Source organism: Trachemys scripta, chromosome 1, assembly GCF_013100865.1.
Source record: "Trachemys scripta elegans isolate TJP31775 chromosome 1, CAS_Tse_1.0, whole genome shotgun sequence".
Taxonomy (NCBI): domain Eukaryota; kingdom Metazoa; phylum Chordata; order Testudines; family Emydidae; genus Trachemys; species Trachemys scripta.
In genome coordinates, this window is record NC_048298.1 from 134,703,661 (window position 1) to 134,717,250 (window position 13,590).

Below are 13,590 nucleotides of genomic sequence, written 5' to 3' on the forward strand. Positions count from 1 at the left end.
TATTGAGGGAAATAATCTGATATAACTCATATTTCAGGCTAAACAGGTTCAGCAGTCTTTCTTTTTTTAAGTCTCCTTCAATCATTATTAACTATACTTATGTATTTTCCCCATCATGTTTTTAAAAAGAGAAGTCTAAGAGAAGATGTGATAAAGGGTTATAAAACAGTGAATGAGACAGGGGAGGCCATTCAGGAGATTCTATTTACCCTTTCCTTCGAAACAAAAAAACATAGAGGTTCAGAGTGAAATTAAAAATTCAGTACATTGTAAATGGCTAGAATGAAATATTCCATTGATGTGACATAAATTAACCTGTGGAACTCCAAACTCCATGATATTCCTTGGTAACCTGCTGCTGAGAAGGAACCCCACACGTTCATTGAGATTAAAATAAGAATTAGACCTGAATCTCCTCTCATTTACACTGATTTCAATGAAATTACACCTGATTTACATCTGAGTCAGGAAAGAATCAGGCACTTCCAGCAATGAACTATCTTCAGTGAGCACTTTGCATCAAGGGAGGTCTTTTCAACTTAACAGCCAATAACCTTCCTGTGCGGTTTCCGCTGGAACATCATGAAGTAAATAAGCCATTGTCTTTTGGCTTGCATGGTTGATCTTCTATCAGGACAGCCAGAGTGAAGTATCATCTTTTCTCCCCTGGGGATTCATATATACGGGACCAGAAAAGATCGAGCACAAATTTAACTACAGGTACAGAAGAAGGTATCATGACCAAATACATATAAAGCTTTTATTCTTAGAGTAGAACATTAATGTTGGTAAAATGTATTTGTGTTTTCTAATTCAAGAAATGAGTGAAAGTGTTTCCATGAAAGATATTATACAGACATGTAACTTTGATTTTATTTTTTTTTCTCTTTAGGGAGTATGTATTTAAAGATGTATAGTTGTGAGAGTCTCTGTGACATATAGTCCTTTGTTTATAGTTCTGTGATCTCCTCCACTTTAGAGTAACATTAATTAGACATAGAGATGAGTGTGATCTAAATTCCTGGTTCTCACAATTTTGAACTTTCAGGAAATCATCTCACCCCATCTTTAATTATTTTACCCTTAAAGGCAAAATCTACAAGTTCAGCAACTGACAAGGAAGGTGGTAGAAGGAACATATAGGGATAGTAGGAAAACATTTGATATAGACTGTCAAGAAAACATGCTTGAGAAAACAGTTTACATTGGTTTGCCTATGAATCAAGAAATTTCACCTGAAAACTGTTGAAGGTTGTAAGCAACGGGAGAAGGAAAATGACAACATATGATCTTGCGAAGGGGTACCACATAGGACTGTGTTGGGCTGCATTTACTTAACATATTTATGCATAATCTGTAAAAGTGAGTAAATAACACAATAATGAATTATTAAATGGGGTAAGTGCTGAGAATATCACTAAGAACAGTGAAATAATATAAATCACCCTAGAGAAGTGAGAAATATTGACAGGTAATAAAATAAGAATCAAGCTGAACAAAGTGAAAAATACTACATTTGGGGAAAAATAATCTGAAACAATGGAATTTAATAGGTACTAAGGGCAGAATGCTCAAAGGGAGTCAGGCACCTAAGACCGTATTTTAGGTGCTTATATCTTAGTTTTAGCTCCACTGTGATGTACAAAACCCCATGACAAATCCTGTAAGCACCTAAAATCACTCAATGTCTAAGTTTTTACAATAAAATTTCCCTAGGTGCCTGAATTTCTGCCTTTGGGCATGCACATGGCCAAAATGGGGTAAAGGAGGGGCGTGTGGGGAATGTTGTCAATATGAAATCTGTAGCCAATATTCTTGGAGAAAATGAACAATGTGACTGATCTGGCCAATTTGATTTCTGAACCACAGAGAAGTTTCAGTTCATCAGGACTTGTTAACCACATTACGTTACCTGATATCCATACCTGCATGAAAGAGCAAAGTTGGGAAGCTAGTTATGATTTGCTATTGTTCTTGCACTGAATTTCATAAACCCACTGACAACTTTTCACTGTGATTAACCTGTGATAAGATCTACAGGCCCTGCATGTGGGGAGGCAGCAGCTCTCTCTACAGACCTAAAAGTCTGAGCTTGATAAGTTTATGGAGGGGATGGTATGACAGGACTGCCTACAACGGCATGTGGCCCATTGGCAACTGCCAGTAGCAAAAATCCCCAGTGTCCGGAGACAGGACACTAGATGGCGAGGGCTCGGAGTTACTACAGAGAATTCTTTCCCAGGTATCTGCCTGATGGGTCTTGCCCACATGCTCAAGGTCTAACTGCTCGCCATATTTGGGGTTGGAAAGGAATTTCACCCCAGGTCAATCTGACCTGGGGGATTTTGCCTTCCTCTGCAGCATGGGACGCGGCACACCTGCAGGTTTAAACTAGTGTAAATGGTGAATTCTTAGTAATTTGAAGAATTTAATTCATGATTTGAGGACTTCAGTAACTTGGCCAGAGGTTAGGGGTCTATTACAGGAGTGGATGGGTGAGGTTCTGTAGCCTGTAATGTGCAGGTCAGACTAGATGATCACGATGGTGCCTTCTGCCCTTAAAGTCTATGAGCCTAAAGGGCCCGGGCACATCCAGGAACTTTGATGTAGTGTCTGATTTTGAAGCCAAGGGACATAGGCTGTCAAAAATATTTCTATTAACGTGAGTCAGAGTCCAATATGATCCAAATGATCCCTCATCTCAGTCAGTGCCCAGTGTCAGTAGGGACTGAAAAATAATCTGCGCTACATAGATAAAATTCTACTGCTTTCTCTAGATCTCCCTTGACTTCATTCATCATTCCTTTGAGATATGTATATGCTTCTCCAAAAATGTTCTCTTATTACTAAAATTATTTGGCATTGTTATATACCACAGCTCTTAGATTCCAGAATAATTAAACACCTTCAGGAAACTAAGATAGTGATGTTGAAAAAAGTACTACATTTAGGAAGGAAAAATCAAATGGGACATAACTGGCTAGGCAGTACTACTGCAGAAAAGGATCTAGAAGTTACAGCAGATCACAAATTTAATATGAATCAACAGTGTCACACCACGACAGAAAAGCAGATGTCATTCTGGGATGTATTAACAGGAGTGTCATATGTAAGGCACAGGGGGTAATTGTTTCACTATACTCTGCCCTGGTGAGGCCTAAGGTGGAGTAATATGTCTGCTTTGCGGCAACACACTATAAGAAAGATGTGGACAAATTGAAGTCCAGAGGAGAACAACAAAATTGATAAAATGTTTAGAAAACCTGACCTATGATGAAAGGGTAAAAAAACTGGGCCTGTTTAGTCTTGGGAACCTGATAACAGTCTTCAAATATGTTAAGGGCTGTTATAAAGAGGATGAGGATCAATTGTTTTCCCTGTCTACCAAGCTAGGACAAGAAGTAATAGGCTTAATCTGCAGCAAGGGATATTTAGGCTAGACATTAGAAAAAACTTTCTAACTACAGCCCAGAATTATATTAGCCTTTTTTGCAACTGCATCATATTATTGACTCATATGCAGTTTGTGATCCACTATAACTTCTACAACCTTTTATGCCTAGCCAGCTATTCCATAGTTTGTATTTGTGCATTTGATCTAACCTTCCTAACTGTAGAACTTTGCACTTTCCTTTATTGCAGTTCATCTTATTGATTTCAGACCAATTCTCAGATTTGTCTGTCATTTTGAATATTAATCCTTTCCTCCAAAGCACTTGCAATCCCTCCCAGTTTAGTGTCAACTGCACATTTGATAAGTGTATTCTCCACTTTCTTATCCAAGTCATTAATGAAAATATTGACTAGTACCAAATGCAGGACAGACCCCTGTGGGACTCTCTAGATACATCCAGTTTGACAGTGAATCATGGATAACTACTCTTTGAGTACAGTTTGTCCATTACTTGTGTACCAACCTTATAGTAATTTCATCTAGAACACATTTCCCTAGTTTGCATATGAGACTGTCATGCGCAAGTGAGTCAAAACCTTACTAAAAGAATGTATATCATGCCTCCTGCTTCCCTCCTATCCACAAGGCCAGTAACCCTGTGAAAGAAGGAATTAGATTGGTTTGGAATAATTTGTTTTTGACAAATCCATGTTGGTTCTTATTTTTATTACTGTATTATCCTCTTGGTTCTTACAAATTGCTTATTTAATAATTTGTTGCAGTATCTTTTCAGCTATTGAAGTTAGGCTGATTGGTTTATAATTCCTCTTTGTTCCCCCTTTTAAAGATAAGGTATTCTGTTTTCCCTTGCCCACATTCTGGGACCTCATCCATGACCTCTGAGTTCTCAAAGATAATCTAAGGTTTCCAATATTGCTTCATCTAGTTCCTTTAGTACCCTAGGACAAATTTTGGCAGACCCTGATGACATGATAACAGTTTTCAAATACATAAAATATTGTCATAAAGTTGATGGTGATAAATTGATTTGCATGAAGTCCCTTTCAGCCCGACAATTCTATGATTCCATAACTAGAATGACTGGAAGTAACATTTTTTTCCCATCATAAGAAAGGGTACATTGATGGGGACTGTGCAGTTGTCACAGGTGAAGAGGTATTCTCTGGCAACTGCATGGATGAAGAGTGCTATATTTATGAGTAGTCAGTTCTTTCATCAAAGCCTGACACATTGGTACAAGAAGGAACATGAAAACCATGACACCTGTATCTTACACTGCGAGTTAGTGTGCAGAAGTCAAGGTGTGAATCTACTGCATTTTGACTCACTATGTAGACAAGACTTAAGACAACACCAACAGGAGCTTGGCCAGAATAAGAAGCAGATGCTTAAATCTGCTAAACCACAAACCATTCAGGATTTTAACCAGCCAATCAGAGCACTCACAGCATCCCAATTGGCTGTCTTTCCACTGCTAATTCAACTGTAGTTTATTGTGAAAGGGTAAGTAGTTCAAAAGCAAATACATTTTCAAAAGCATTTTACTGCCTGTGTCTCTAACAGAGCTGGAAATGGTCAATTTTATGAATTTGTTTTATTTTTCATCAAGAAGATCAAAAGAAAAACATGTTTATAATTAATAATTGAAGTGAAATTAATTTTCTCATTTCAAAATGTCAATTTTAAATGATTTTTTCTACATTGCTTCTGAGAGTTGAACTGGGAACTATTGGATAGGTACCCAGAGAGCACTGTGACTGGAATGGGTTTATAACAGTGGTAGCATGGATGCAGGGCAAATTTGCAATGATTCTTAATATTAATCACCATGGGAAGTGAGGTGACACTGAATCATTTGTGCTTAAACCATGTCTATTCTACTTTTTAAATAACAAACAGTTCCATTCTCTGGTGGAGAAACAGCCTGTGTGTTTGGGAGGTGAAGAGTGGGACTACCAGAGTTATTTTTCTCAGATATTGATGTTTGGTTGCAGACAGTTTCCTGTAAAATTGGGTGACCAGGTTAGCAGCATTGGTTAATCTGTGAAAGCTCTGCAGCACGGAAACAGCTGTAAATTGCTGTGTTGGGAGCAGGAGTGAAAGTGAGGTCTGCTGTTTGTATGAGAAGGCTCAGAATGTGAAGAAAGTAGAAAATACAGTAGAAAGCCTCTAAATATTATGGGACTGGGCAGTGTTGTTGTAGCCATGTTGGTCCCAGGGTGTTAGAGAGACTAGGTGGGTGAGGTGATATCTTTTATTGAACCAACTTCTGTTGGTAAAAGAGCTGAAGAAGAGCTCTATGTAGGTCGGAAGCTTGTCTCTTCCGAGCTACACCTCACCCACCTTGTCTCTTTAATTGTGGGACTTTTTTTCCCCGCTTTATATTTTCTGTACATACACACACACACACACACACACACACACACACACACACACATAGAGTAAACAATTAATTTGCTAATATGAGTTAATCTGGAAGTAAAACTGTAATGTTTAACTTCAACATTAACTCATATTTGTTCACAAGTAAGTAACGAGGAAGTAAAACATTACAGATTTACTCTTTGTTACTTACTGGTATTTAACTCTAAAAGTCTCCTAGTTCTGAGTGCTCTGGGTAGGGTGCAGGGATTCTTATGAGTAATGTGAGTAAGCTACTTCCCCATGTATAAAGTATAAGACTTCAAAAGACATTCATATTTCCTCTGTTGGCTGCTGCAACCTTCTAATAAAAGGACAGCCAGACAGTCTTTCTCATGTAACAATAAAGAGAAAAAGTACATAAACTCAGCTTGAGACAAAGCAGTAATTGCTCACTGTGAATTTTTTCCTTGTTTGATATATTTTTTAAATTTATAATATGTTTTAAATGTAAATGAAGTTGCCACGAAATGTCCAGTCTGCTGCACCAGAATGCTGGAGAATCCAAGGAACTTGCTGCAGAATTTAATCTCATCTTGTCAAGGGGCATATGGGTCCTTGTTAATACATCTTAAACCTCTGTGAGAACTTTTGGGATGAAAGGAGCTAAATGTGATTTTATGAGAGCTGGTTGACATTTTTGTTTGCAATGTTTCCAATAAAAATTGACTTTTAAAAAAATGTAACATTTTGGGGGAAAGATTTTCTTTAAGCATCTATTTGTTAATTGAAAAAAACAATTTTTAAATGTTTAAATATTCATATTTTCATATTCCCCTCTTGATCCTCCTCTTTTCTGATTTGCCACTGAATACAATATAATGTATCATGTCTAGATTTTTCCCCACATTTTCCTTTTTCTGCTGTTCCTTTTTCCTTTGACCGCTCTAGCTTTTGAAAACGTCCTCAACTATGGAAAAGTTGCAGAACGGCAAAAGGAAAAATTAAACACCATACTGCAGTTCTTCCAAATTTGTAGAAGTTTTGCAAAGTTACAAAGTAATGTAAGGAAAAAGGAAAACATGAAAAAAAATGAAGGGAAAAACCCCTGGACATCATTCTTTTCATTGCATTCTATGGCAAAAAGGAAAACTAGGATAGAAAGAAAATCAAAATTTTAAAATTCAATTTAAAAAAACAAATTCTAAGAAAATATTTCATGGACAATTTTGTAAAAGTGAAAAATTGATCAATTTAAAACCCTGCAAAATGGAAACAATTTCAAAATATTGGAAAAAATAGCTTAAAACTCATAATTTTGCACCACTGTGAATTTAAATTGATCAAATTTAAAAACTTAAAAATAAAGATAAATATTATCCATTGAAATTATATAAAAAAAAATGCATTCTTCCAAGCCTATCTATAGGACACTGGGGAAAGGTTCCTATTTCATCATAATGTCACTTAAGCACAATCACCCAGAAGTTGCCTATTGAGCTGTATACAAATTTATTTTCTTGTCTCATAGAGTAGCTTAATTACTTCACCATTTAAATCAGGGGTGGGCAAACTTTTTGGCCCGAGGGCCACATCTGGGTAGGGAAATTGCATGTAGGGCCATGAATTTTTGGGCTGGGGCAGGGGGTTGGGGTGCAGGAGGGAGTGTGAGGTGTGGGAGGGGGTGTGGTGTGCAGGAAGGGGCTCAGGGCAAGGGATTGGGGTGCAGCAAGGGTGCGGGGTGAAGCAGAGAGCTCGGGGAAGGGGTGCTCGGGGCAGGGGATTGGGGTGCAGGGTGCAGGAAGGCCTCGGGGTGCAGGATCCGGCCCAGCGCTGCTTATCTCAAGCGGCTCCAGTGTGGCAGCAGCACACAGTGGGGCTAAGGCAGGCTCCCAGAAGTGGCCAGCATGTCCGGCAGTGGCTCCTGGGGGTGGGGTGGGGCAGGTGGCTCCACCACATGCTGCCCTTGCCTGTGGGTACCACCTCCAAAGCTCCTATTGGCCGCGGTTCCCCGTTCCGGCCAATTGGAGCTGAGGGGGTGGGGAGTGCCTGCAGGTGAGGGCAGTGCACAGAACCCTCTGCCCCTCCCCTGCCAGGGGCCACAGGGATGTGGTGCCAGCTGCTTCCGGGAGTGGTGTGGGGCCAGGGCAGGCAGGGAGCCTGCCTTAGACCCACTGCGCAATGGGGCTGGCAATCCCGCAGGCTGCATTGAAAGCCCTGATGGGTCAGATCCGGCCCACAGGCTGTAGTTTGCTCTCCACTGATTTAAATGGTTCCAGCTAGAGTTTGAAGTTAACATCCTGAGCATAATGAGTGTCATTTGAAATCTGAGAGGATAGCCCCTTTGCACTGAATTGTTTGTGTTGGGATAGAGTTGTACACATTTCCTGTGTCATTACAACTGGTATTGTTCATTCCAGAGTTAATAACTCTTCATTTCTCCACTGTCATGCTTCTATCAGGTTACTCAGAAGTGTACTCAGGTTACTTCTTCTCTAGGAATACAGGACAAGGACAGATACACCACATAAACATGTGTTCCAAATTTTCAGCTTCTTCCTAAGGATCTACAGGTGCAAAGATATCCTTTCTGGCCAAATGCTCCTGGTGCTTTTATCTTTAGAGAAGTATATCACCGCCATAAGTCAAATGCACTTGTGCTATAAATTCAGAAAGGTGTGATGATACTTACAATGAATGAGATTGTATAAATGTGTAACTTTTTAATTCTTCTGTGGTACAGTGCAGTACAAGCAGCAAGAAAAATGTATAGTAAAGAAATTATTTTTGGGGGCAACTCATGTGACACACAGTTCTCTCCTGTTCTAATGTATTATGATTTGTCTTTAGAGAGGGACTCAAACTGAAAACTTGATCCAAAAGCCAATCAAACTTGGGGAAGTTCAGATCCATATCAGATTTTGCAATTAGTCACCTCTCTACTAATTTCTTATCTTAGCGCAGCAAAATACAGTCTTAAATTTCCACTCTTATAACCCACTAGAAATGAGAAAGAAAGAGGCGATCTACACGAATACAAAATGTCTCACTCCTCCTAAGCAGCACTTGAATCAAAGACCTGAAAATGCAGAAATCAAAGGTACAGTAAATTATCAAGCAGCTGATATTCTGCCTTTTGTTGTACTGTCTTTAGTTAAACAACTTACTACTTCCTCTGCCCCAAGAGAGATTTTAAGGATATTAAAATAAGCATGTTACTCTATTATATTAATCAACACCGTAGTAGTGGGGAGATAAAAAGCAGCACATAGCACAGAAGCAGAGAGGTTTGCAGATGAAGGGCTCTGACAGACAAGACAAATTTGTTGCAAGCACTCTCATTGGCTGCCAGAATTACTTAGCATCTAGTGAATGGAAATGTTGTTTGGTTTTCAGATATGGTCATGTGTTATCTGACTTCAGATACTCAGAGCAGTGGCTCATTCTGCCCATATTTATGTTTCCTGTTTTTTTGTTAGATTCCCCTGCTCCAGCTCCTCCCTGGAAGATCATTGCAGTGATTCTGGGGATCTTCTGCCTGATATTGTTAGGAATCTCAGTGGCCTTGGCTATCAAGCGTAAGTATTTTCAGTAAAGACACAGAGTCTCTGACCTGAGCCATTATAAGTATTTTATGGTTCCTTTACAGATCATTCCTGTCCGGGATGCCCTGACCAGTGGGTACGATATAGAGACAGCTGTTACTACTTCTCCAACATGAAGAAAGATTGGAATTCTAGCAGGAATTTCTGCTCTGCCCAAGACTCAGGGCTCTTGGTAATCAGTGACACCAAGGAAAAGGTATATGACAGTAATGCCGCCAAATCTGTAGCAATCCGATTGGCAGATGTGATAGTTTGGAGCTCTGAGGTAGGGCTGGTTGAAAATTTTCCATCAAAACTTTTTTGACAGAAAATGGGTGTTTTGACTAAATGACCATTTTCATACCAAGTGTCTGTTTTCCTCACAATTTTTAGATTTTGGAAAATTGAACACCCCAAAACTTAAAATTTTGGGAGCTTGACTGAAATGTTTTGGTTTTAATCTGAAAATTTTCAGTTTTAAGTTTCTGAAAATCAAAATATTTCTAGTTTCTGTTGGTTGGAGTTTTAGATGGTGTAGCGAGTGGTCACCCTGCTCCTGCCCAGAGGAGTTAAAAACAGCCCTGGGGAGGGCTGTGGCTGGGGAAATGCTGATTGGGGAAGCTGCCTCAGCTGCGGCCATGCCCCAATCAGGGCCCAGCTGGACCTTATAAGAGGGCACTGGGCTAGGAGCAGACAGAGTCTCTCTCTAGCTTGCTGAGGGAGAAGGGCCTGGCTTCCTGGGAGCTGAACAGAGTACTTAATCTGGAGCAGGGCTAGGGGAAGGCTAGAGGAGCTCCAGCAGCTCCAGCCTGGAACTCCCCTCCCCCACCCCAGGCTGAAGGCCTTGTTAAAGGCCGGAAAGGGTACTGGGGTTGCAGAGGGGCAACCCAAGGGTAGGCAGAGGCAGCAGGTCCAAACCCCCCTTGCTGGTGATGAGTGGCATTTACACTGCATTCTGACCCAGTGAATGATTGAGACTGGCAGTAGCCATAGTCTGAGGTGAGGTGGGGGTTCCCTGGGGAGGGGAGACCCAGATCTGTGGGGGTACTGCCAGGGGGCAGCAACCCGGCCTGAAAGGGGCACTGGGGCACAAGAGGGACTCAGGCCCAGCAGGACAGTGGGACACTGGCCTGCAGAGGGCACTCCAGAGGCTGGAGAGCTAATTCCCTGGACGACCAGCAGGAGGTGCCACAGGGGTGAGTCCTGCCTCATGACCAATGGATAGTCAGAATTTTCCATTTTAGTAGAAATTTTCTACAGAAAATAATACCATCTTTGGACCAAATCTACCTGTGAGATTATGGGAGACTGACATTTAGTGCAGAGTCCCATATGATTATGGGAGTACAGGCATCAGAAATGGAGACCTGTAAGATTATGGGATGAATGACATCTGGTAAAGAATTGTTTAGCCCCTTTTGTTTCTAGTTAACAGACATGCAAAATGACACAAGTGAGTGCTGGGACATGCTCCTGCTCCTCTACATGCACCCTGAAGGTGTGGAATCTTTGCTCCCCTTCACCACTAGTTGGGATCACCACTAGTTCCCAAATTCTCAATTCTTGTGAGTCTTTCCCACAAGTACTATGACTCAATTGCTGACTGAATATGACTGAAATTGCTTGGCTCACAGAGCAGGTCTTAGTCGGCGGGAATCACAGTGGTCTTTTTGAAAGGTTGGAATATTTTACTCCCTTACATTATGTTGCTGTTTTTGCCCAGGGTGATTCTGTTCAACTCCTTTGTCCCTTCTGTCCTCCTTCCCCTTGTAGAACCTGTTCCTGGGGATCCATACAGAAGAACACTGGATTGGATTGACAAATCTCAATGGCTCTGGCTGGGCCTGGGAAGATGGCTCAACATTCAGCGATATAAAGTTGGTTTGATTCAATTTTTAGTTTGGGGATTTTCAGTTGTTTTTAAGTCCATAAGACAGATCCTGAGCACCTTACTCAGTGTTTACTCAGGGAAAAAACTCCCTCTGAAGTCATTAACCAGAATATGGGTGGAGTAAAACATGAGCCTGTTTCTCTTTTGGCAGGGAATCTTTCACTATTCTTCCCTGACCCCATCTGTGTTCCTTTTATGTCTTTTGCAGGGTCACCTCTAACAGCCCTGTGCAGCACTGTGGTGTCCTGGTGACGGGGGCCCTCCATGCCTCCAGCTGTGCAGTTCCTTTCCCATGCATCTGTGAGAAATCCTCCAAGTAACCTCCTGCTGCACTTTCCCACCGAATAGTCTTCACTCAGACTCAGCCAATGGACCTGAATCATGAACCCATTAAAGATGCTCCTTCCTTTGTTCATGTGGGATAGGTTTGATACTGTTCCTAGATGGTTAGCAGCATGCACTGCCTTGTGGGAGACCAAGGTTTGATTCCAGCTGTAGTGTAGGTATACAATTGTGTCTAAGCACCTAGTGAATGCAGCATCAGCTAAAAAAGCTAAAGTTCTTGTTAATACACATATTGTTGATGATCTTTGTATTTATATTTTCAGCACAGTGGCTCAGACTACCAGAAATTAAAACTTGTTTAAAAAACTCTATAAAGGAAAATAATGGGACAATATTACGTATTTCTCCTTTAAAGATGATATCTCACTGTTGAATTTGGAGTGAAGTAAGCAGCATGAGTAGGATTAAACTGGATTTTTTTTATTCATTCACAAAATGTTACAGTTACACTGTGTCTTTTCCTCTTTCTTTAGCAGGCTTGCTCTAGTGTTCTCAAGTAATTATTACATTTACTCACTCCTACTCTACTCAATTAACGTTTAGATACAATACTTTTCCCAAATGGAGGGAAATACTCTGGCATGATTCATATTTCAAGCTAAATAGATTTAACATTTACTCCCCTTTTTTCTAACATTTACTCCCTTCAGCAATTATTACTTATACTTAGATATCCCCTTTAATTTTTTTTTTTAAAGAAGACTAAGAGGAGATGTGATGGAGATCTGTAAAACCAAGAATGGGACACGGGAAGCCCTTCAAAAACATCTCTTAGCTTGCTCCTATGATGTAATAGAACCAGAGGATTCTCAATTAAATTAAAAATAGTACATTTTATCCATTTACAATTTACAGTATTTCATTAACAAAATGTAAAATTAACCCGTGGAATTCAATGCTTCAGGATATTCCTGAGTAACACATTGTGAAGCAATAACCCCACTAGCTCAGTAATATTAGAACAAGGATGAGACTATTTTGGATCTGATTCTCTTCTCACATTGGTTTTACTCTGGAGTAATTCCACTGAATTCAAAGGACTTATTCCTGACTTGCACCAAAATAAGGAGAGAATCAGGTGTAACAGTTTAGAAGTGTGCTGAGGTAATATTATGTGTAACTAATACACTCCCTTTTTATCTGCGCCTCAACCCATCTGTCTGTTGAAGCATAGGCCAGAGCTCAGTCTTTTCAGGACTTAGAAAAAAAGGATTACACAGATTTAAACCACTGAGAGAGAGTGCCATAGAATTTCTTAAGGATGAACATTTAATATCGATACAAACATCTGCAACCAGACTTTGGAATACTTTTAAAACTTTGCTTTATACAAAACTAGTAAGCAGTAACTCAGTTGGCGTTTTCCCACACAAACTCCTCACTTTGTTTCTGTTATATGAATTATAGTGCCAGCTGCACACCTTAGCATGCACACACGCATACACTCTGATGAATTCTCAGTCTCCGCAGTGTGCCATCAATAGTGCATGTGTCACTTGAATGCCACAGAACCAGATGGCAATGGAAGCTCCACAGTTTTCCATGAAACTCCTCATGGCCAACTCCACTTCTGGCATCAACAGTTGGCATCTCCTCAGCTTTGAGCAAGATGGGGCATCTGTAATCTGGATCCAAAGTGGCACAAGGCTCTGGGATGTAGCTTTCTCAGTAGACATTTCTTAGTGTTGCATGGTTCAGCTGCTGAGGCCACAGGTCAGTCTCTTGCTCCTTCTGTTCATACCATTTTCCCCACTCTGCTCTTGGTGGATGTATGGAACCTGGCAGACAGTTTGGCCTTAATGGAAACTCTCTGCACAACTTCAGAGGCAATTACTAAGCATACATACCCAGAGATTACTATACCTCCCCACCACCACCTCTAGATGGTTCTAGGGTTGGGCCCTTCTAACTAAGTGTCTTGGCCTGCTCTCTGCATATGTGTGGACTAGAGATATGTAGGATTCAACAAAAATTCATGTCTCCTCCCCACTGCT

General features: G+C 40.5%; 1 protein-coding gene across 1 annotated transcript; it reads left to right on the plus strand.

Moving 5' to 3' along the window:
• The first annotated feature begins 639 nt into the window (after positions 1-639).
• Positions 640-13,264, plus strand: LOC117870858 (killer cell lectin-like receptor subfamily G member 1). Its single transcript, XM_034758273.1, has 6 exons — positions 640-720; positions 8,781-8,876; positions 9,256-9,354; positions 9,426-9,577; positions 11,134-11,237; positions 11,460-13,264. Exons 2-6 carry the CDS (start codon positions 8,783-8,785, stop codon positions 11,569-11,571), a joined length of 561 nt encoding a protein of 186 aa, XP_034614164.1. The 5' UTR covers positions 640-720; positions 8,781-8,782; the 3' UTR covers positions 11,572-13,264.
• Positions 13,265-13,590: the final 326 nt, after the last annotated feature.

Bases quoted from the DNA above. Each gene is read 5' to 3' on its own strand.
- LOC117870858 (XM_034758273.1), top strand. From the start codon at position 8,783: ATGAGAAAGAAAGAGGCGATCTACACGAATACAAAATGTCTCACTCCT. The intron at 9,355-9,425 runs GTAAGTATTTTC...GTTCCTTTACAG, and splicing joins AGTGGCCTTGGCTATCAAGC to ATCATTCCTGTCCGGGATGC. The intron at 11,238-11,459 runs GTTGGTTTGATT...TGTCTTTTGCAG, and splicing joins TCAACATTCAGCGATATAAA to GGTCACCTCTAACAGCCCTG.